Source organism: Salmo salar, chromosome 19 (assembly GCF_965601325.2).
Source record: "Salmo salar chromosome 19, fSalSal1, whole genome shotgun sequence".
NCBI classification, from domain to species: domain Eukaryota; kingdom Metazoa; phylum Chordata; class Actinopteri; order Salmoniformes; family Salmonidae; genus Salmo; species Salmo salar.
In genome coordinates, this window is record NC_138309.1 from 7,111,491 (window position 1) to 7,136,879 (window position 25,389).

General features: G+C 41.5%; 1 protein-coding gene across 1 annotated transcript in view; it reads right to left on the bottom strand.

Moving 5' to 3' along the window:
• Positions 1-25,389, bottom strand: part of dclre1a (DNA cross-link repair 1A (PSO2 homolog, S. cerevisiae)) — a 53,597-nt gene that overhangs the window by 17,948 nt on the left and 10,260 nt on the right. The window contains exons 2-7 of the mRNA XM_045702016.2: positions 21,807-23,105; positions 18,082-18,215; positions 16,881-16,999; positions 16,475-16,618; positions 15,503-15,648; positions 8,848-9,002 (exon numbers count right to left, since the gene is read on the bottom strand). Of these exons, the coding sequence (XP_045557972.2) occupies positions 8,848-9,002; positions 15,503-15,648; positions 16,475-16,618; positions 16,881-16,999; positions 18,082-18,215; positions 21,807-23,105 (1,997 nt within the window). The remainder of the gene's footprint in view (positions 1-8,847; positions 9,003-15,502; positions 15,649-16,474; positions 16,619-16,880; positions 17,000-18,081; positions 18,216-21,806; positions 23,106-25,389) is intronic.

The following is a 25,389-nucleotide window of genomic DNA, read 5'->3' on the forward strand; positions in this document are numbered from 1 at the left end:
CCTCACGACGCCAGGACAGCGGAGTCAATCACCACCTTCCGGAGACACCTGAAACCCCACCTCTTTAAGGAATACCTAGGATAGGATAAAGTAATCCTTCTAAACCCCCCCCCCCCCCCCTTAAAAGATTTAGATGCACTATTGTAAAGTGGTTGTTCCACTGGATATCATAAGGTGAATGCACCATTTTGTAAGTCGCTCTGGATAAGAGCGTCTGCTAAATGACTTAAATGTAATGTAATGACGCTGCAAACTTGGAACACCTGTATTTGGGGAGTTTCTCCCATTCTTCTCTGCAGATCCTCTCAAGCTCTGTCAGGTTGGATGGGGAACAGCACTGCACAGCTATTTTCAGGTCTCTCCAGAGATATTCGATTGGGTTCAAGTCTGGGGTCTGGCTGGGCCACTCAAGGACTTTCAGAGACTTGTCCCGAAGCCACTCTTGAGCTGTCTTGGCTGTGTGCTTAGGGTCATTATCCAGTTGGAAGGTGAACCTTCGTCCCAGTCTGAGATCCTGAGCGCTCTGGAGCAGGTTTTCATCAAGGATCTCTCTGTACTTTGCTCCGTTCATCTTTCTCTCAATACTGACTAGTCTCTCAGTCCCTGCTGCTGAAAAACATCCACACAGCATGATGCTGCCACCACCATGCTTCACAGTAAGGATGGTGCCAGATTTCCTCCAGATGTGACGCTTGGCATTCAAGCGAAAGAGTTCAAATCTTGGTTTCATCAGACCAGAGAATCTTGTTTCTCAAGGTCTGAGAGTCCTTTAGGTGCCTTTTGGCAAACTCCAAGCGAGCTGTTACTGTTGTGTTACTCATGTGCCTGTTACTGAGGAGTGGCTGCTGTCTGGCCCCTCTACCATAAAAGCCTGATTGCTGCAGAGATGGTTGTCCTTCTGGAAGGTTCTCTCATCTCCACAGAGGAACTCTGTAGCTCTGTCAGAGTGATCATCGGGTTCTTGGTCACCTCCTTGACCAAGACCCTTCTTGGTTGCTCAGTTTGGCAGGTAGGCCAGCTCTAGGAAGTGTCTTGGTGGTTCCAAAGTTCTTCCATTTAATAATGATGGAGGCCACTGTGTTCTTGGGGACCTTCAATGCTGCACACATTTTTTTGGTACCCTTCCCCAGATCTGTGCCTCGACACAATCCTGTCTCGTAGCTCTACAGACAATTCCTTCGACTTCATGGCTTTTTGCTATTTTGTCTTTCCAAATCATGTCCAATCAATTGAATTTACCACAGGTGGACTCAAATGAAGTTGTAGAAACATCTCAAGGATGATCAATGGAAACACGATGCACCTGAGCTCAATTTCGAGTCTCGTAGCAAAGGGTCTGAATAATTAAGTAAATAATTACAACTTTTATTTGTAATAAATTTGCTAACATTTAAAAAAATCTGTTTTCACTTTGTCATTATGGGGTATTGTTTGTAGATTGATGAGGGAAAACATTTATTTAATCCATTTTCGAATAAGGCTGTTATTTCACAACATTTGGAAAAAGTCAAGGGGTCTGAATACTTTCCGAATGTACCGTATATCAATCCTCACCTCTCCACCTGATGTGTGGTGAGCGTTCTGGCACAAAATGGTTGCCGTGCATCGCCCAGGTGGTTTCTACAAAGTGGTGGTGGTTGAGGTGATTTTCCTCCTACTATGTAAAGCGCTTTGAGTACCTCAGTTATTACAGTGGCTTGCGAAAGTATTCACCCCCTTAGCATTTTTCCTATTTTGTTGCATTACAACCTGGAATTAAAATAGATTTTTTGGGGATTTGTATCATTTGATTTACACAACATGCCTACCACTTTGAAGATGCAAAAATGCTTTTATTGTGAAACAAATAAGAAATAAAACAAAAAAACTGAACTTGAGCGTGCGTAACTATTCACCCCCCAAGGTCAATACTTTGTAGAGCCACCTTTTGCAGCAATTACAGCTGAAAGTCTTTTGGGATATGTCTCTATAAGCTTGGCACATCTAGCCACTGGGATTTTTGCCCATTCTTCAAGGCAAAACTGCTCCAGCTCCTTCAAGTTGGATGGGTTCTGCTGGTGTACAGATTCTCAATTGCATTGAGGTCTGGGCTTTGACTAGGCCATTCCAAGACATTTAAATGTTTCCCCTAAAACCACTCAAGTGTTGTTTTAGCAGTATGCTTAGGGTCATTGTCCTGCTGAAAGGAAACAGGTTTCCCTCAAGAATTTCCCTCTATTTAGCGACATCTATCAGTCCTACAATTATGATCCGTTTCCCAGTCCCTGCCAATGAAAAACATTCCCACAGCATGATCCTACCACCAGGATGCTTCACTGTGGGGATGGTGTTCTCGGAGTGATTAGATGTGTTGGGTTTGCGCCAGACATAGCGTTTTCCTTGATGGCCAAAAAGCCCCATTTTAGCCTCATCTGACCAGTGTACCTTCTTCCACATGTTTGGGGAGTCTCCCACTTGCCTTCAGGTGAACACCAAACGTGTTTGCTTATTTTTTTCTTTAAGCAATGGCTTTTTTCTGGCCACTCTTCCGTAAAGCCCAGCTCTGTGGAGTGTACGGCTTAAAGTGGTCCTATGGACAGATACTCCAATCTCCGCTGTGGAGCTTTGCAGCTCCTTCAGGGTTATCTTTGGTCTCTTTGTTGCCTCTCTGATTAATGCCCTCCTTGCCTGGTCTGTGAGTTTTGGTGGGCGGTGTAATAAAGATAATCTAACGTTTTACCTAATTATATATAAGGAGGGCATTTGCACAACATGTTTCACAACAGCACACAACAAAATTCCAGAGACATATTGAGCAACCAACTGATACCAATCACGACCACACCCAGAGACTGATGGCGGACTAAGCACTCACACAAAAATGTCAAGACATGAAAGCACCCTAGCCACACGAACTGACCAATGGTGTAAAGAACAACATTCCATGAATATCGCAAGCACCCAGACACGAATTACCAGAAATACACACACACACACTTAGGTGTGTTGGACTCCGAGGACAACGGACACTGCCAAGGGCCAATGGGAAGTCGACACCACCTGGAGAGTGGACCGTCCCTCCACTCATCGACCAGTCAGGAGAGCGGACCTACTAGACTCAACGTCAACACACTGTTATTTCATTGTATAAATTGGATGTACACTATGTTTCGGGGCTCTCTTCTGCTAGTTCCCTATGAGCTAAACGAAGGAGTCCGTGCATGCTTTGCCAAATATCTTTGTCTCATAATAAACTGCCTTACTATAAACTGAATCACCCGGTCCAACGTCTTGACTTGGTCTCCTTCTCAAATAAGGAATCATCAACAGCGGCCCTCTCTTGGCAGGTTTGTCGTGGTGCCATATTCTTTAAAACATTTTAATAATGGATTTAATGGTGCTCCGTGGGATGTTCAAAGTTTTGGATATTTTTATAACCCAAACCTCATCTGTACTTCTCCACAACTTTGTCCCTGACCTGATTGAAGATCTTTTTGGTCTTCATGGTGCCGCTTGCTTGGTGGTGCCCCTTGCTTTGTGGTGTTTCAGACTCTAGGGCCTTTTAGAACAGGTGTATATATACTGAGATCATGTGACACTTAAATAAAGTCATTTTCTTTCATTTCACTTCACCAATTTGGACTATATTGTGAATGTCCATGTAATGGATTTCCAAATAAAAGTCCATTTAAATTACAGGTTGTAATGCAACAAAATAGGAAAAACGCCAAGGGGGATGAATACTTTTGCAAGCCACTGTATAATAATACTAAAAACACCACTTTACTTACCTTGCCAATTTATCAATATCAGTTATTGTCTGTATTATATCAACTTGGTCTCCCAGGTGGTCTAAAGCTAAATAGTTTACAAAAAAAACCAAGTATTTTTGGCATTCCAGGGTCTGGCACTCTGTGGTTGCCTACCCACACACTATATCAAATGCACAGAAACACCAAAAGCGCAATGAAAGTGTTAAAGCAAGAATCCGCAGGTCGTGGGCGACCCTGTGTCGCCCCATTTCTTGTGTAGTGTTTTCACTTTGAACAAAAACAAGGGGGTTGAGCCCTGACCTGCCTTGGATTGGCATTCTGGGCAAGGTGTGTCTTTATGCTAATCCCGCCTACTCGAATAACCCGTTGCCCCGGAGCTGGAGAGGAAGTGAAAGTCACTTGCAAACTAATGTTACAACTGCCAGAAACAAACAGAGCAGATGAAGCCAGCAAGCATCATTCTCAGTTCTTGGATCTGAATTAACTGGACCCAAAGAGAAAAATATAACATTCTGTATTCGGACTGTATTGAACTCAAAGGAATCTAATGATACCATCATGTCCAGCAGCTAAACTGCATGAACCCCACAAGATGCCCAATGCCTTTATTTCAACTAGCCAATGTTAGCTAGCTAAAGCTAGATGTGCAGATTGTTGACATGATAGTGTTTAGTTTGTAGATGATAACGATAGCTAGCTAGGTGGTCGAATGCATTTTCAGCCCAGGACCACCCCACCAAAATTATATATAATTCAGTACAGTAACATTACCCAAACTTGTATTTCTCAGGGAGAGATTGGTGGAGACAGTCTGATAGAGGGAACCTGAGGCTGTACAAGTTGTGGTTGTGCAAACCCCAACACTGAAAGAGGTAAAGAATGCAGTATGCATGTTATGTTATGCTTTGTGATTCAATAATTATTTTGTTGGTAATCAACCAAAATAGTTAACTATGGTAATACAGTTAGCAGTCGGTCATATACTGCCCATGGTCTCACCTGAGAGAGAAGGTAATTGTTGTGACTTTTGGCAAGATTAGATTTTATTGATTAATTTGGTTATCCTATGCAAATTAATCAAAGAGGAGCACCATAAAGGGTTAGATATAGAGAAACTCTTGAATTAACTTAATCAGTAGTTATCATTAGCCGTTATACCATTAATAATATCAACAATATAAATCAGTCAATTTTACCATATTCTCATTCTGAAGAGTCGTCAGCTCTGGAACTGCAAGAACCCAATCGCTCACAAATGAACTCAATGCCACAAATAACTGTACAGCTAGAGGCATTTTTTGGGGTGGTCCTGAACCGAAAATGCTGTCGACCACCTAGCGTGATCATCTACAAACTAAATAAAACATCATGTCAACAATCTGAATATCTAGATTTAGCAAGCTAATGTTAGCTAGTTGAAATAAAGGCATTGGGCATCTTCTGGAGTTTATGCAGTGTAGCTACATGATGCTATCATTAGATTCCTTTGAGTACAAAACGATCCGAATTCAAAAGATGTTAGCTAGATTGACATTGAACACACTTAGGTTAGCAGCTAACATAGCTAGCAGGCTAAATACGCAACCCAACACTTTCCTAACATGACCAATCCATGACAACGGTTGCCATTTCGGTGTCACTCTTCCACCTTTCAAAATTAATTCCAATGTTTATCTGGTTTCTGGATTGGTCATGGCAGTCTTTTTCTTGCTTTTTTTTATTTTGGGGTCGAATTGATTCAGATCCAAGAATGACGCTTGTTGACTTTGTCTTCTCTGTTTGTTTCTGGCAGCTGTAACATTAGGTTGCAAGTGACTTTCACTTCCTCTCCAGCTCCAGGACAGCAGGGTCATTAGAGTAGGCGGGATTAGCGCAAAGACGCACCTTACCCAGAAGGCCAGCCCAAGGCGGCTCAGGGCTCAACCCCCTTGTTTTCGTTCAAAGTGAAAAACGCTACACAAGAAGTGGGGCGGCATAGGGTCGCCCACAACCTGCAGATTTCTGCTTTAAGTCTACTAAGAGAATATAGAAGCAATTCAAATGAATTATATTTTACAACTTGTACAGCGGCAAATACATTTTGAATGTGTCAATCTAAAGCAGTAAAACATGAAATTTGTCAATATCCTCTGCCTCGTCATTTCTCATTATTGTATGAAAATGTGGAGGAATCTCAAAAGAAAATACACATTTTCAAAAGCTTCTCAAGTTCTATTTTGGATTGCATTTTTTAGATGGAAAAGATGGATTTTTTGTTACTTTGTCCAGAGTATTTCAATTGTATGCCCTTGTGCAGTACAGGGATTTTTATTTATAACAAGTTTTGAATGAGCACTTCTGTGGAAAGTGTTTGGTAATGATCTGGCTTGTGTTATGCCAGATCCAAAATAAGAGTAATAATCTCTATTTTTCTGAATGTAAAAAAATAAAAATACGCAAAAGCTTGCCTTGTGTAGCAAGTTTTCTATTTATTCCGTTTTAAACTGTATCATGTTCTTTTGCTATATGGACAGCACAAAAGTGGTTGTTGTTTAAGGTAGACTCAGCAATATACACAGCAGGGTGATTACCTGATTACAAACAACAACATAATTAAAATCTGTCAAGACTTCCACTATTTTCTTTTACAATGTATGCCCTCCCTTGAAATATGTCAACATTGGGAAGAGACAACTGTGGCTGATTGAATTTTGTTGCATTTCTGTGAGGTTGCTGCCCTGCTTTGTAGGATAATGTTGTCTTACTAACTCTACCTTTAAGCACTTTTGACATACAGTACCAGTCAAAAGTTTGGACACCCTACTCATTCAAGGGTTGGAATCATGGAATCATGTAGTAACCAAAAAAGTGATATATATATATATATATTTTACATTTGAGATTCTTCAAAGTAGCCACCCTTTGCCTTGATGACAACTTTGCACACTCTTGGCATTCTCTCAACCAGCTTTCAATTAACAGGTGTGCCTTGTTAAAAGTTAATTTGTGGAAGTTCTTTCCTTCTTAATGTGTTTGAGCCAATCAGCTGTGTTGTGACAAGGTAGGGATGGTATACAGAAGATAGCCCTATTGGTAAAAGACCAAGTCCATATTATGGGAAGAACAGCTAAAATAAGCAAAGAGAAATGACAGTCCATCATTACTTTAAGACATGAAGGTCAGTCAAAACGGAAAACGGCAAGAACTTTGAAAGTTTCTTCAAGTGCAGTCGCACAAACCATCAAGCGTTATGATGAAACTGGCTCTCATGAGGACCGCCACAGGAAAGGAAGACCCAGAGTTAAGTCTGCTGCAGAGGATAAGTTCATTAGTTACCAGCCTCAGAAATTGCAGCCCAAACAGATGCTTCAGAGTTCAAGTAACATACACATCAACTGTTCAGAGGAGACTGCGTGAATCAGGCTTTCATGGTAGAATTGCTGCAAAAGAAACCACTACTAAAAGACACCAATAAGAAGAGAGTTTCTTGGGTCAAGAAACACGAGCAATGGACATTAGACCGGTGGAAATCTGTCCTTTGGTCTGGAGTCCAAATTTGAGATTTTTGGTTCCAACCGACGTGTCTTTGTGAGACGCAGAGTAGGTGAATGGATGATTTCCGCATGTGTGGTTCCCACCGTGAAGCACGGAGGAGGAGGTGTGATAGTGTCACAAGCAAAGCCTCCCACACTGTCTGTGATTTATTTAATATTCAAGGCACACTAAACAGCATGGCTACAACAGCATTCAGCAGCGATATACCATCCCATCTGGTTTGCGCTTAGTGGGACTATTAATTGTTTTTCAACAGGACAATAACCCATTGTTACGTGAATTAAGTTATCAATGTTCTTAAACCGAACTTCAATGAAACTACTCAGTCTGCCCCCCCAGAGTGTGTAAGATTCTGGTTGAATGAAGCCGATGTATAGCCAGCCCACAAGGGTCAAAACGTTTATTTATGAGAGGTCTGAAAATCCTTACAATGTACAAAGCCTTTTATATTAACACACACACACACACACACACACACACACACACACACACACACACACACACACACACACACACACACACACACACACACACACACACACACACACACACGTAGAGAACTCCACCCAGCTTTAGGCGGCTGTATTTTTCCACAGTACCCAGACCACCTTATCCTTATCTTTTGCCAGCCTAGCTGTTCCCAGGCCGTTGTTTCTCTCCCTAACTTAGGGAGGCTTCTTCTCCTGTTTCTTTCCTAAGGTCGTCTTATCAACTCTGCCCTGCTCATTTTGAAGTAACAGTGTCTTACTCACACACAGTATTGGAATATAGTTTTTTAACCCATTATTATAGCCTTATTTCAAATACATTTCAACAGGTTATAGGGTTTCTGAGTGAAAGCATTTAGTCAAAACTTTAATCGTATAATTTCCATTACACCCATCACACCTCCAGGCTGTGTAGGGGCTATTTGACCAAGAAGGAGAGTGATGGAGTGTTGCATGACCTGGCCTCCACAATCAGACCTCAACCCAATTGAGATGGTTTGGGATGATTTGAACCGCAGAGTAAAGGAAAAGCTGCCAACAAGTGCTCAGCATATGTGGGAATTCCTTCAAGACTGATGGAAAAGCATTCCAGGCGAAGCTGGTTGAGAGAATGCCAAGAGTGTGCGAAGCTGCCATCAAGGCAAAGGGTGGCTACTTTGAAGAACCTCAACTATAACACATATTTTGAGTTGTTAAATACTTTTTTGGTTACTACATGATTCCATATGTGTTATTTCATAGTTTTGTTGTCTTTACTATTATTCTACAATGTAGTAAAAATAAAGAAAAACCCTTGAATTTTTACTTTACATTTTTTATTTAACTAGGCAAGTCAGTTAAGAACAAATTTTTATTTACGATGACAGCCTAGGAACAGTGGGTTAACTGCCTTGTTCAAGGACATAACAACAGATTTTTAACTTGTCAGCTTGGGATTTGATCTAGCAACCTTTCAGTTACTGGCCCAACGCTCTAACCACTAGGCTACCTGTCGCCCCAAATTGAATGAGTAGGCGTGTCAGAACTTTTCACTGGTACTGTATAGGAACTGTAAAAATCACTACAGGACCCACTTTGAAGTTCAGTTGCATCATGGGTAGCACATGGACCTGTGCGGCCTTCCAGTCGGTGGTGATGAGCTGGCGGATGCGCTCCGACTCTAGACAGCACATGGTGTTGAACTTGTCCCGGGACAGGCAAACTTTGGAGCCCAGTACCTCTGCAAGAGCTATGGACAGGAATAATAATAAATACAGCAAGAGTCGCAGCACAGAATGAAGAAATAAAAAAGCACTAAAATGTGTATTGGTTAGTTTCACCACTGTAAGACAGTTAAGCCAGGGTCATATATATACACAGAGAGTATAGACAATTTTTATTCATCTGAGTATTGTTGGATTCTACTTCTAGTAGTTCAGTTGGCTACCCAAGATTAAAATCCTGGAAGTGGCTTTTTAAATGGTCAATGGCCACACTCTCTCTTAACCTGTTGGGGCTCGGGGGCAGTATTGAGACATTTTGAAAAAAATATGTGCCCATTTTTAACTGCCTCCTACACCAACTCAAAAGCTAGGATATGCATATTATTAACACATTCGGATAGAAAACACTCTGAATTTTCTAAAACAGTTTGAATGGTGTCTGTAAGTATAACAAAACTCATATTGCAGGCAAAAACCTGTGAAAAATAGATTAAAAAAAATGTGAATTTTGTGACTACTATTTAGTGTCATTGTTTTATAGATACCATAGTGAGAAAGGATTCATTTCGCAACACCTACGGCTTCCACTAGATGTCAACGATCTTTATAAAGTTGTTTGAAGCGTCTATGATAAACAGAGAGCAAATTAGAATCCAAGGAAGTTGACATGTCATCACTTCATTTTTTTGCGCCTGCGCATAAATCTGAGAAACGTGAGTTTTGTCTTCATTGTTTATCTCGACATAGGATAGGTTGTGTGAAAATATTACTGATGTTTAACGTTAAAAATGGACCAAAAGATTAATGCTAAACAACATTTGACATGTTTGAACGAACATAAATAGATTATTTACTAGGTTTTTTTTAGCTTTTCGGCGTGATTTTACAGTCCCCCACCACGTTTTGTGGGAGCATAATGAACGCTAAGTACTTGGTGTTATTTGGACATAAATTATGAACTTTGTCAAAAGAAACCACATTTGTTCCGGACCTGTGATGCCTTCCGGACCTGGGATGCCAGTCTTCTGATGGAGATAATCAAAGGTAAGGGGATATTTACAATGTTATTATCGATTTTAGATGATGCTAACTGTATAGCATAGCCTGTTGTTCTTAGCATAGCACCCCGTTTATAGCAAAATGTGATTTCCCAGTAAAGTTATTTTGAGATCTGGCCATTCGGTAGCAATTACGAGATGATAATATATTATTCTTTGAATGACAATATTATAATTTACCAATGTTTTCGAATAGTAATTTTGTTATGTTCACCGGAAGCATTTCAGAGAAGAAAAAAATCTGAATTTCACGCTACTGTAAAATGCTGTTTTTGGATATAAATATGAACTTGATGGAACAAAAAATGCATGTATTGTATAACATAATGTCCTAGGAGTGTCATCTGATGGAGATTGACAAAAGTTAGTGCATAATTCAAGCTGGTTTCTGCTTTTGGTGACGCCTGACCTTGAATTGAAAATGGATGTTTGTACTTTTGTGGCTATGTACTGTCCTAACATAATCTAACTTTATGCTTTTGCCGTAAAGCCTCTTTGAAAATCGAACAATGTGGTTAGATTAAGGAGATGTTTATCATTTAAATTGTATAAAATAGTTGATTGTTTGAGAAATTGAAATTATTAGATTTTTGATGTTTTGAATTTCCAGCCTTGTTAGCAATCCCGGCTCGGGGTTCATTGCTAACCTGTCGCTCTTAAGCTACCTATGTAGCTAGATAAGTTAGCAAACAGAAATTATTTGACTTCCCCACTGTAACACAGTAGCATGTGAGCCAGCAATACACAACATGGGTTTCAGTAGATAAACTAAAGTTAGTTAGCTAGCCTGTTAGGGCTAGGGGGCAGTATTTGCACGGCTGGATAAAAAAAATGTACCGATTTAATCTGGTTACTAATCCTACCCAGTAACTAGAATATGCATATACTTATTATATATGGATAGAAAACACTCTAAAGTTTCTAAAACTGTTTGAATGGTGTCTGTGAGTATAACAGAACTCATTTGGCAGGCAAAACCCTGAGACATTTTCTGACAGGAAGTGGATACCTGATGTGTTGTATTACCTTTAAACCTATGCCATTGAAAAACACAGGGGCTGAGGAATATTTTGGCACTTCCTATTGCTTCCACTAGATGTCACCAGCCTTTACAAAGTGTTTTGAGTCTTCTGGAGGGAGATCTGACCGAACAAGAGCCATGGAACGATGATGGCCCATTAGACACCTGGCGCGCGAGTTCATGTTGGGTACCCTCGTTCCAATACGTTATAAAAGAGAATGCATTCGTCCACCTTGAATATTATTCATGTTCTGGTTAAAAAAGGCCCTAATGATTTATGCTATACAACGTTTGACATGTTTGAACGAACGTAAATATATTTTTTCCCCTCGTTCATGACGAGAAGTCCGGCTGGCTTAGATCATGTGCTAACAAGACGGAGATTTTTGGACATAAATGATGAGCTTTTTTTAACAAAACTACATTCGTTATGGACCTGTGATACCTGGAAGTGACATCTGATGAAGAGAATCAAAGGTAATGGATTATTTACATAGTATTTTCGATTTTAGATCTCCCCAACATGACGTCTAGTCTGTATCGCAACGCGTATTTTTCTCGGCGCAGTGCTCAGATTATTGCAAAGTGTGATTTCCCAGTAAGGTTATTTTTAAATCTGGCAAGTTGATTGCGTTCAAGAGATGTAAATCTATAATTCTTTAAATGACAATATAATATTTTACCAATGTTTTCTAATTTTAATTATTTAATTTGTGGTACTGACTTGACTGCCGGTTATTGGAGGGAAACGATTTCCTCAACATCAATGCCATAGTAAAACGCTGTTTTTGGATATAAATATGAACTTGATAGAACTAAAAATGCATGCATTGTCTAACATAATGTCCTAGGAGTGTCATCTGATGGAGATTGTAAAAGGTTAGTGCATCATTTTAGCTGGTTTTATGGTTTTGGTGACCCTGTCTTTGAATTGACAAAACATTACACACAACTCTTGTAAATGTACTGTCCTAACATACTCTAAATTTATGCTTTCGCCGTAAAACCTTTTTGAAATCGTAAAACGTGGTTAGATTAAGGAGATGTTTATCTTTCAAATGGTGTAAAATAGTTGTATTTTTGAAAAATTTGAATTTTGACATTTATTTGGATTCAAATTTGCCGCTCTTGAAATGCACCTGCTGTTGATGGAGTGCACCACGGGTGGGACGCTTGCGTCCCACCTAGCCCATAGAGGCTAGCTAGCTTGCAGGAAAAATAACTTGCTTAGCTACGTACTGTATTTCAGATAAAAATGTATTTGTCACATGGGCCGAATACAACAGGTGTAGACCTTACAGTGAAATGCTTACTTACAAACCCTTAACAATGCTTTAAGTTAATAAAAATAGAATAATAAAACAATTATAATAATTAAACAGCTTCAGTAAAATAACAATAGCGAGGCTATATACAGGGGGTACCGGTACAGAGTCAATGTGGGGGGCACCGGTTAGTTGAGGTAATTGAAGTAATATGTACATGTAGGTAGAGTTAATGTGACTATGCATAGATAACCAGAGAGTAGCAGCAGCGTAAAAGAGGGGTCTGGGTAGCCCTTTGATTAGCTGTTCAGGAGTCATGGCTTGGGGGTAGAAACTTGGCGCTCCGGTATCGTTTGCCGTGCAGTAGCAGAGAGAACAATTTTTAGGGCCTTCCTCTGACACCGCCTGGTATAGAGGTCATGGATGGCAGGAAGCTTGGTCCCAGTGATGTACTGGTCCGTACGCACTACCCTTTGTAGTGCCTTACGTTTGGAGGCCGAGCAGTTGCCATACCAGGCAGTGATGCAACCAGTCAGGATGCTCTCGATGGTGCAACTGTAGAACCTTTTGAGGATCTGAGGACCCATGCCGAATCTTTTCAGTCTCCTGAGGGGGAATAGGTTTTGTTGTGCCCTCTTCACGACTAGTGTGTTTGGACAATGATAGTTTGTTGTTGATGTTGACACCAAGGAACACAAAGCTGTCAACCTGCTCCACTACAGCCTGTCAATGAGAATGGGGGCGTGCTCGGTCCTCCTTTTCCTGTAGTCCACCATCATCTCCTTAGTCTTGATCACGTTGAGGGAGAGGTTGTTTTCCTGGCACCCACGGCCAGGTCTCTGACATCCTCCCTATAGGCTGTCTCACTGTTGTGTCATCTGAAAACTTGATGATGGTGTTGGAGTCGTGCCTGGCCAGGGAGTACAGAAGGGGACTGAGCACGCACCCCTGAGGGGCCCTCGTGTTGAGGATCAGCGTGGCAGATGTGTTGTTACCTACCCTTACCACCTGGGGGTGGCCTGTCAGGATATCCAGGATCCAGTTGCAGAGGGAGGCGTTTAGTCCCAGGGCAGTATGGTGTTGAACGCTGAGCTGCATTCTCACATAGGTGTTCCTTTTGTCCAGGTGGGAAAGGGCAGTGTGGAGTGCAAAAGAGATGGCATCATCTGTGGATCTGTTGGGGCGGTATGCAAATTGGAGTGGGTCTAGGGTTTCTGGTATAATGGTGTTGATGTGAGCCATGACCAGCCTTTCAAAGCACTTCACAGCTACAGACGTGAGTGCTATGGGTCGGTAGTCATTTAGGCAGATGACCTTAGTGTTCTTGGGCACAGGGACTATGGTGGTCTGCTTGAAACATGTTGGTATTACAGAAAATGACAGTGACGACACTTCCAGTTGGTCAGTGCAAGCTCGGAGGACACGTCCTGGTAATCCGCCTGGCCCTGCGACCTCGTGGATGTTGACCTGTTTAAAGGTCTTACATCGGCTACGGAGAACGTGATCACACAGTCATCCGGAACAGCTGATGCACTCATGCATGTTTCAGTGTTACTTGCCTCGAAGCGAGCATAAAAGTTATTTAGTTCGTCAAGTAGGCTCGTGTCACTGGGCAGCTCGTGGCTGTGCTTCCCTTTGTAGTCTGTAATAGTTTGCAAGCACTGCCACATCCGACGAGCTTCGGAGCCGGTGTAGTACGATTCAATCTTAGTCCTGTATCGATGCTTTGCCTGCTTGGTCCTTCGCAGGGCATAGCGAGATTTCTTATAAGCTTCCAGGTTAGTCCCGCTCTTTAAGCGGCAGCTCTACCCTTTAGCTCAGTGCGGATATTGCCTGTAATCCATGTCTTCTGGTTGGGGTATGTACGTACGGTCACTGTGGGGACGACTTCATCGATGCACTTATTGATGAAGGCAGTGACTGATGTGGTGTACTCCTCAATAACATCGTAGGAATCCGGAACATATTCCAGTCTGTTCTTGCAAAACAGTCCTGTAGCTTAGCATCTGCTTCATCTGACCACTTTTTTATTGATCTAGTCACTGGTGCTTCCTGCTTTAGTTTTTGTGTGTTAGTAGGAATCAGGAGGATAGAATTATGGTCAGATTTGCCAAATGGAGGGTTAGGGAGAGCTTTGTACGCGTCTCTGTGTGTGGAATAAAGGTGGTCTAGAGTTTTTTTCCCCCTCTGGTTGCACATTTAACATGCAGGTAGAAATGAGGTAAAACGGGTTTAAGTTAACCTGCGTTAAAGTCCCCGGCCACCTGGAGCGCCGCCTCCGAATGAGCGTTTTCCTGTTTGCTTATGGCCGTATACAACTCATTGAGTATCGGTCTTAGTGCCAGCATCAGTTTGTGGTGGTAAATAGACAGCTACGAAGAATGTAGATGAAAATTATCTTGGTAAATAGTGTGGTCTACAGCTTTTCATGAGTTACTCTACCTCAGGCAAGCAAAACCTTGAGACTTCCTTAGATTTCGTGCACCAGCAGAGACTGTGAGAGGCAGACCCTCCGCTGAGACTGGGAACTCAGAAAAAACAACTGCGAACTTAGAAGTATCAGACTTCTGATTTCAATGTGTTCAAGACAACTGGGAACTCTGGGGGGGAACGAGATCCGACTGGGGAAAATCTTTTTGAACCGTCATCCAACTCTGAATTCCAAGTCGAAAACTGGCATCTTTCTAGAGCTCCAACGTTCCAACCTGAAGATCACTGACGTCATGATTTGACCTCATTTTTTCTCTCGAGTTCCCAGCTGTCTTGAAAGCCCCATGACCATCAGATGCATCTCTACCATAAGTCCAGTAAAGTAAAAAAGTGAATTATTTGCAATTTATGCTCAGCTGTTTCTCGCAAGTGCTACACCAACTGATGTGTTTTGTGAACAAAAGCTTGACTTTTGAAATCTAATATTGTCTGAGAAGAACAATATTGGCAGGCCTATAGCTAATATGCTGTGATAAAATAGGCCTACTGCACAAACCTAATTCCAACAGAATGGTTTTTATTAGGTTCATGTAAAAAAAAAAAAAAATCTGGTTTAACAAAAAAATCTTAGCGGTAGATACCAGCTTACTTTTTGACTGCGAAAGTAATCTTGACTCAGAAAAGGTTGGTGACCACTGGTGTAGCTCAATAAAGTTACTTCAAGGTGATCAAACACTCAAATCAGCACTCACCCAAGAATACTTTCTCTTTGCCCACGGAATAGGAGCCACACACCACCAGAGTGCGAGGGTTGAGGGTCACACACCTGAAGGCTGTGTTGGCCGCAAGGTTTATGACCTCCTGCTGCGTGGGGAAGGTGTATTCAGGACTGCAGTAGCTAGAGAGTGAAAGAGGAGAAATGGTTTGAGAGAGGTGTTTAACAGCAGTGGTTAAATTGAGCCGTAACCCTAGCTTCACGTCAACACCCCGGCTCAACCCTAACCATAGCTCTAACTCTAGTTTCATGTTCACAGCCCAGCTCAACCCTAACCCCATCGTCATGACCACACCCCGACTCAAGCCTGACCCTAGCCATAACCCTAACAGTGGCTTTATATCAACAGCCTGGCTCAACCCTAACCATAGCTCTAACCCTATCTTCATAACCACACCCCGACTCAAGCCTGACCCTAGCCATAACCCTAACAGTGGCTTTATGTCAACAGCCTGGCTTAACCCTAACCATAGCTCTAACCCTATCTTCATGACCACACCCCAACTCAAGCCTGACCCTAGCCATAACCCTAACAGTGGCTTTATGTCAACAGCCTGGCTCAACCCTAACCATAGCTCTAACCCTATCTTCATGACCACACCCCGACTCAAGCCTGACCCTAGCCATAACCCTAACAGTGGCTTTATGTCAACAGCCTGGCTCAACCCTAACCATAGCTCTAACCCTATCTTCATGACCACACCCCGACTCAAGCCTGACCCTAGCCATAACCCTAACAGTGGCTTTATGTCAACAGCCTGGCTCAACCCTAACCATAGCTTTAACCCTATCTTCATAACCACACCCCGACTCAAGCCTGACCCTAGCCATAACCCTAACAGTGGCTTTATGTCAACAGCCTGGCTCAACCCTAACTCAAACCCTAAATCTAGTTTCATGTCCACACCATGGCTCTACCCTTAGCCTAACCCTAGCTTAAAAAACTAACGTGGTGTCTAGGTAGAGTGTCTGGACTCGGCAGCTCAGCAGCTCGTGGTAGGCCTCCATAGAAGGGTCAGCTCTAAAGTCTCCCGTGTGAAGCACAGTCTGGCCATCGGGCAGGAACAGCAGCAGCATGGCAGCACCTGGACAGCTGTGGGCAGAGAGGAGAGGACCAGGTAACATATCACAACTCAAGATCATTTCTGAATACCAAATAGAATTCGACCCCCGAAAAAGACCAGTAGACGTAAAAGGAATGGATAGGTTCTGTATGGTAATTGTTTCACCGCACACTCCGATAGCCTGAGTGGAATTCTCACCATATGACATTTTTCATACTAATATAGGGAAGAAGAGGCAAGATGGGTCAACAATTCACACTATTTAAAGCCCTTTGATTTCTTCATACTCACTGGTTGGCGTCAAGCAGTGTGACCTTGAACCCATCCACAGTGACCTGGGTGTTCATGGGCAGGATGTGGACGAACTGCTCAGCCACCCTCAGCTTACTCTTCACCAGGTTACCTGTGATCTGGGGAGACGCACAGCTGTGAGCTGTCAATAAATGGGCTGCAGTGCCGGACCACATATACGGTGCCTTCAGAAAGTATTCATACCCCTTGACTTTTTCCACATTTTGTTGTGTTACAGCCAGAATTTTAAATCAATTAAATTGGGATTGTTTTGTCACCGGCCTACACACAATACCTCATATTGTCAAAGTGGAATTATGTCGAGTCAATAATATATATATTTTTTTATAAATAAAAAAAAAATGGTGCCGTCTGGTTTGCTTAATAAGGAATTTGATATGATTTATAATTTTACTTTTGATACTTAAGTATATTTTAGCAATTACATTGACATTTTATACTTAAGAATATTTCAAACCCAAATACTTTTAGACTTTTACTCAAGTTGTATTTTACTGGGTGACTTTCACTTTTACTTGAGTCTCTTTCTATTAAGGTATCTTTACTTTTACTGAAGTAGGACATTTGGGTACTTTTTCCACCACTGCCCAAGACCCAAATCAAGTTTTACTTAATGAGGAGGTCAAAAACCAAGGTGAAATCAGTGAGTTCAGCTGCCCTTTAAAGGGGCAATCTGCAGTTCCTACATCCATTTTTGAACTTATACATTTATGATATATACCCATTGATTCACGACGAATATAACTTCTAAATGTCTCATGAGCTTAGTTCAACTGTTGTACCCCATCAGAACCTATAATATAAGCTTGTTTTACTCCAATGTTTGTAAACAAAGTAAATGTAAACAAATACTATATAGCCTCAAAACATGGTTAAAACTATAATTTTGGTATCATGGATGGTCAGTCCTTGCATCCATAGCTCTGTCTATGAATTTGAGAGTGGTTAAGTTAAGACTGAAGACTCATCTCTTCAGTCAGTCTTATGATTGAGTCTGGCCCAGGGATGGGAAGGTGAACGGCAAGGTACTGGAGTGACAAGCCACCCTTGCCGTCTCTGCTTGGCCCCAACTCTCCATTGGGATTCCTGACGCAATCAAAATTATTTTTACAAATATATTTGATTGACAGCATGCATTGCCCCACATGTTCCATCTGTTTTAGTTGGCAAGTGCCCTTACTCTGTTACAGTAGATATGGAATGTAGAGCTCTTCTTCAGGCCTCCATAATGGTCTGAATGGAAGTGTGTGAGGAAGTAAGTGGTGATGCCCTCAACCAGCCCATACTGAAAAGCATCCACAGCAAACTTAGTGCCTGTGCAAAAAGAGAGAAAAAAATAAAGCTGTGTTGAATACCCATACTAACAATGTATACTACATACATAGAGTATATACTACATACTATTAGTTCATTTTAGTATACTATAAACAAACGGTATCGTTTCAGTTGAGCGTTGCTAGTTTGTTAGCATAACAAATGACTAACTAGACATTTTTCAATTCCGGGTGTGTTCGTAAATTCATTGAAATCTTGAGTGCCAGAGTACGCTCTGGGCGTTCGTAAATCCAGAGTTTTGTCAGATTGTCCATTTGTAAATTCAGAGCGTTCAGAGCGCACAATGGACGCTCTGGCTGAGGTGTAGGGTTGATCTGAGCATTCAACGGCAGTCAAGCACCCACGCTAACTGGCTAACGTTGGCTAGCTACTTCCAGACAAATAATGAGAGAACACCTCACTCTGACCATTTTACTCCCCCTAGTAGAGCTGGTTAGGCTGTTTTCATGTTATCCAGAGCGTTGGTGATAAACTGCTGTTGGCAACATTTTAATTACGCTTTTTTGCCGAAGTTTATTGACACCGGCCATATTCAACGGGTGTTAAGCGTTGAGTAAATTCATCAGTTATTCTGCGCTTAGGAAAACTCAGACGAGTGTGCTCTGAAATCGGAGTAGATAGCCAGAGTGAATTTATGAACGCTTCGAGTGTGCCAGAGCACAGAATAACTGATGATTTTACGAACGCTCAACACCCGTTCAGACGAGAGTGCTCTGAAATCGAAGTAGCTAGCCAGAATTAACAATGTTCATTGAACGCACAACGACTATACCACTTAGCTAAGAATGATCAAGTCAATAAACGTTGGGTAGTTATAGTTAGTTAATATACTGCCTGGAAAGTTCGATGTATTAGTAGCCAACTAATGTTACATACCGCATCGTGCTTCTACACCTGCATTGCTTGCTGTTTGGGGCTTTATGCTGGGTTTCTGTACAGCACTTTGAGATATCAGCTGATGTAAGAAGGGCTATATAAATAAATTTGATTTGACATACTGCTCTAATGTAACAAATTGTCAGCCAACATAACTTATTTCAAAAGGCATTACTTTATTACATTGCTCAACATTTTCTTAACTTTAGTCATAATTAGTTAAAGCAATGAATTTGTATCCGCTCTCGGACTTGGACTCGGACTGTCTGCATATTTCCCGCCATTTTCTTCAAATCTGAAAATGTTGTGAAGCCACGCCCATTTTTATAAGAATTGCATTATGGGCCCTAAAAGCATGAAAATAGTGTCCACTGGTTGTATACTTTGTATATTGGCAAATTTAGTATGACATTCGGGAACTTTGGCATACTAACTATATCCATACTATATACTCAATTTACATCACAAATAGTACGGTTAGTGTGAGTATTCCAACACAGCTTAAGACAATAAGGCCATGAGAAGGACGCTAGTCACTTCCAGACATACTTGAGAAAAACAGGTTGCAGAATGAAATTAGTTTTAAATGTGTAGATTTCCACTAGGTGCTCTTGATTTAGCTCTCCTGGAGCTGACTGGAATTTTCCCTTTTTTAAATGTATTTTGCCTTAAACGCTAAAGCCAGGTAGGCCTAAGCCTTTTGCACTGTAGCATAGGGTTAGCCGGAACATCTTTATTGCTAGCAGTATTCTAAGCTATCTACAGTCGGAGACTAAGGTATAATACAATACATTTCATGGAAAGGCGCTAGGGGTGGCTATCTTCAAAAAGTCCCCCATAAGTCAGTTTAATAATACTTTCCTGTGGATAGCCTACGCCAGTCTCCGACTGCACATTGCTAGCAGTATGCTAAGTGATTTCAGGAGGTTGTTCCTGCTACCAATTAGTAGAGGTCGACCGATTAATCGGAATGGCCGATTAATTAGAGCTGATTTCGAGTTTTCATAATAAATCCGTAATTGGCATTTTTGGACACCGATCATGGCCGATTACATTGCACTCCACGAGGAGACTGCGTGGCAGGCTGACTACCTGTTACGCGAGTGCAACAAGGAGCCTAGTTAACTACACATGGTTGATGATATTACTAGTTTATCTAGTTTGTCCTGGGTTGCATATAATCGATGCGGTGCCTGTTAATTTATCATTGAATCACAGCCTACTTCGCCAAACGGGTGATTTAACAAGCGCATTCGCAAAAAAAGCACTGTCGTTGCACCAATGTGTACCTAACCATAAACATCAACGCCTTTCTTAAAATCAATACACAAGTATTGTGACCTGCATATTTAGTTAATATTGCCTGCTAACATTAATTTATTTTAACTAGGGAAATTGTGTCACTTCTCTTGCGTTCTGTGCAACAGAGTCAGGGTATATGCAACAGTTTGGGCCGCCTGGCTCGTTGCGAACTGTGTGAAGACTATTTCTTTCTAACAAAGACAGCCAACTTCGCCAAACGGGGGATGATTTAACAAAAGCTTTGTGAGCTTTGTGAAAAAAGCACATTCGTTGCACGAATGTATCTAACCATAAACATCAATGCCTTTCTTAAAATCAATACACAGAAGTATATTTGTTTAAACCTGCATATTTAGTTAAAATAAATGCATGTTAGCAGGCAATATTAAACTAGGGAAATTGTGTCACTTCTCCTGCGTTCATTACACGCAGAGTCAGGGTATATGCAACAGTTTGGGCCGCCTGGCTCGTTGCGAACTAATTTGCCAGAATTTTACGTAATTTTGACATAACATTGAAGGTTGTGCAATGTAACAGCAATATTTAGACTTATGGATGCCACCCGTTAGATAAAATACGGAACGGATCCGTATTTCACTGAAAGAATAAACGTTTTGTTTTCCAAATGATAGTTTCTGGATTTGATCATATTAATGACCTAAGGCTTGTATTTCTGTGTGTTATTATAATTAAGTCTATGATTTGATAGAGCAGTCTGAGCGGTGGTAGGCAGCAGCAGGCTCGTAAGCATTCATTCAAACAGCACTTTACTGCGTTTGCCAGGAGCTCTTCGCAATGCTTCAAGCACGGCGCTGTTTATGAATTCAAGCCTATCAACTCCCGAGATTAGGCTGGCAATAATAAAGTACCTATTAGAACATCCAATAGTCAAAGGTATATGAAATACAAATGGCATAGAGAGAAATAGTCCTATAATAACTACAACCTAAAACTTCTTACCTGGGAATATTGAAGACTCATGTTAAAAGGAACCACTAGCTTTCATATGTTCTGAGCAAGGAACTTAAACGTTAGCTTTTTTTACATGGCACATATTGCACTTTTACTTTCTTCTCCAACACTTTGTTTTTGCATTATTTAAACTAAATTGAACATGTTTCATTATTTATTTGAGACTAAATTGATTTTATTGATGTATTAAGTTAAAATAAAAGTGTTCATTGTTCATTCAGTATTGTTGTAATTGTCATTATTACAAATATGTATATAAAAAAAATAAAAAAACGGCCAATTAATCGGTATCGGCTTTTTTTGGTCCTCCAATAATCGGTATGTATCAGTGTTGAAAAATCATAAATCGGTCGACCTCTACCAATTAGCCATCCACAGGGCACACTGCATGCTACTTACACTAGTCACCGACCAACTCACCTGGAATCTTTTTATAAAACGGGCATCGCTTGGACTCCCTTTGCTCTCCATTGATTCTCCCCCTGTTCCACCTCTTCCTACCTCCCTCACTTGGAGTCTGTGTACTCCCACCGTCTGATCTCACTCCAACTTTAGGGGTCTCCGTGGCATTTGCACTTCTGCCTTTCCTCTGACGTCCTCCATGGTCCCCTTTGCCTCCCTTGCGCTCTTCAAGTACAGGACCCTGATGGAGACTCACCCCAGGTAAAATGTTCCCAGCCTCTTGCTCCTTCCCTTTGTCCTTCAGGGGCTTGAGCCCAAAAAACACCCCAATGTCTGTCTGTTTGAGCCCAGAGGCCTTGCCCTTGCCCTTCCTAGTTGTCATGGTTGCCTGAGATTGTTGGGTGGGGGAAGCTTGGGAAGATGGAGGCACTTGAGGTAATGACATGTTCAACTCCGTGTTTGTGTGAGCGGGGCACTGATCCAAGCTTTTGGAATGGAGGCTGAAATTGCTGCTTGGGCTGAACAGGCTCTCCCGTAAGCTTTCTAATACTATACTTTTTGGAGACTGGAGTGGAGGCCTAGCACTGAAGGCATTACAGTTAACCTCTGTATGCGCTTCTCTTGAGAAGCTAGGTGGGCGATTGCTATGCACTAATGAGCTAATCGATACCGCCTGGCTGTCGCTGAATACTGGAGAACCTACAACTTCATTTGTTTCAGAATGAGCCACAATGTTGGAAAATAACTCATCACTTGAGATGCCATCACTGAACAACAACATTGAGTCATTATTTTCCCCATCTTCCAACATACTGCTTGGAAATAGAGCTTTTTTTGGTTGTGTCCCATTAACCTCTATATCTTGGGGAAACTCAGACATGGGGGAATAGGAGATCTCATCATCACTAGAAGCAGAGGGCTCTGCTTTGACAAAACCACCATCAAGGCCTTCACCCCCACTATTGTCCTTATGGGGGGTTGATACTTTTGTTTTATTGTCTTGGAGGGTAGACTTCAAGCCTTTGGTAGAAGGTGACCAGCCTTTTTTTTTCCGGATTACCTCTGGAGCAGGAGACCGGAGCAGCAGAAGGGCATTTGGCTTTGTGGGGGATGTAGCTCCACTGTGTCTGTTAATAGGAGAAGAACTATGCCTGTCCTGTGAGCCCACCAAGCTTAAATTGGCCCCGCCATTGGTTACCAACTCCAAGCTGAGGCAGGGTGCCTCATTGGTTGCTCGGCTGTGGGCAAGCAGGGAGTGACTGTATCTCTGGTAGTGGCTCAGAATGGTGGAGTAGCACTGGATACCATTGGGACATTCTGTACACATGACATAAAACCCAAAGACAGAGCAGGATTAGGAATGACAAGGGATAGGAGATTATGGTTAAGAATGGCATTTGCATGTAATATGCTAAAATAGACATGGGACATCATGAAACTGGAAAAAAAAGGACATGCTTTTTTGGAACTTTCTGAAATTCAATACAATAATTTATTGAAGTTGGAATTGTTGGGTTATACTTACTCCTGTTGCTATATTAGACATTATTGATTATGATATCTGAAGTTAACATACACCTTAGCCAAATACATTTAAACTCAGTTTTTCACAATTCCCTGACATTAAATCCTAGTAACAATTCCCTGTCTTAGGTCGGTTAGGATCACCACTTCATTTTAAGAATGTGAAATGTCAGAATAGTAATAGAGAGAAGGAGAGTGGTGGAGTGCTGCAAAAATCTCTGAAGCTGGAGATACCCATCTCCCTCACTAGCTTTAAGCACCAGCTGTCAGAGCAGCTCACAGATCACTGCACCTGTACACAGCCCATCTATCTACCTCATCCCCATACTGTATTTATTTATTTATTTATTTATTCTGCTCCTTTTGCACCCCAGTATCTCTACTTGCACATCCATCTTTTGCACATCTACCATTCCAGTGTTTAATTGCCATACTGTAATTACTTTGCCACCATGGCCTATTTATTGCCTTAATTCCCTTATTTTACCTAAATTGTACTCACTGTATATAGACTTTTTTTTCCCCCCACTGTATTATTGACTGTATGTTTTGTTCATTCCATGTGTAACTCTGTGTTGTATGTGTCTAACTGCTATGCATTATCTTGGCCAGGTCGCAGTTGCAAATGAGAACTTGTTCTCAACTAGCCTACCTGGTTAAATAAAGGTGAAATAAAAATAAAATAAAAAGATGACCTGGCCTCCACAATCACCCTACCTCAACCTAATTGAGATGGTTTGGGATGAGTTGAACCACGTGAACCAACAAGTGCTCAGCATATGTGGGAACTCCTTCAAGACTGTTGGAAAAGCATTCCAGAGAAAACCAAGAGTGTTCAAAGCTGTCAAGGCAAAGGGTGACTACTTTGGAGAATCTCAAATATAAAATACATTTTGATTTGTTTGGTTACTACATGATGTGTTATTTCATACTTTTGATGGCTTCACTATTATTCTATAATGTAGAAAATAGTAGAAATAAAAAAAACCTTCAATGAGTAAGTGTCCAATTTTTGATTAGTACTGTATATACAGTTGAAGTCGGAAGCTTACATACACCTTAGCCAAATGCATTGAAACTCAGTTTCACAATTCCTGACATTAAATCAGAGTAAAAATTCCCTGTCTTAGGTCAGCTAGGATCACCACTTTATTTGAAGAATGAAATGTCAGAATAATAGTAGAGAGAATTATTTATTTCTGCTTTTATTTCTGTCATCACATTCCCAGTGGGTCCGAAGTTTACATACACTCAATTAGTATTCGGTAGCATTGCCTTTAAATTGTTTAATTTGGGTCAAACGTTTTGGGTAGCCTTCCACAAGCTTCCCACAATCAGTTGGGTGAATATTGGCCCATTCCTCCTGACAGAGCTGCTGTAACTGAGTCAGGTTTGTAGGCCTCCTTGCTCGCACACACCTTTTCAGTTCTGCCCACAAATTTTCTGCAGGATTGAGGTCAGGGCTTTGTGATGGCCACACCAACACCTTGACTTTGTTTTCCTCAAGCCATTTTGTCACAACTTTGGAAGTATGCTTGGGGTTATTGTCCATTTGGAAGACCCATTTGCGACCAAGCTTTAACTTCCTGACTGATGTCTTGAGATGTTGCTTCAATATATCTACATAATTTCCTCTCTCATGATGCAATCTATTTTGTGAAGTGCACCAGCTCCTCCTGCAGCAAAGCACCCCCGCAACATGATGCTGCCACCCCCATGCTTAACGGTTCGGGTGGTGTTCTTCAGCTTGCAAACCTCCCCCTTTTACCTCCAAACACAACGATGGTCATTATGACCAAACAGTTCTATTTTTGTTTCGTCAGACCAGAGGACATTAAAAAGTACGATCTTTGAAGTCTGGCTTTTTTATGGCGGTTTTGGAGCAGTGGCTTCTTCCTTGCTAATCAACCTTTCAGGTTATGTCGATATAGGACTTGTTTTACTGTGGATATAGATACTTTTGTACCTGTTTCCTCCAGCATCTTCACAAGGTCCTTTGCTGTTGTTCTGGGATTGATTGGCACTTTTCGCACCAAAGTATGTTCATCTCTAAGAGACAGAACGCGTCTCCTTCCTG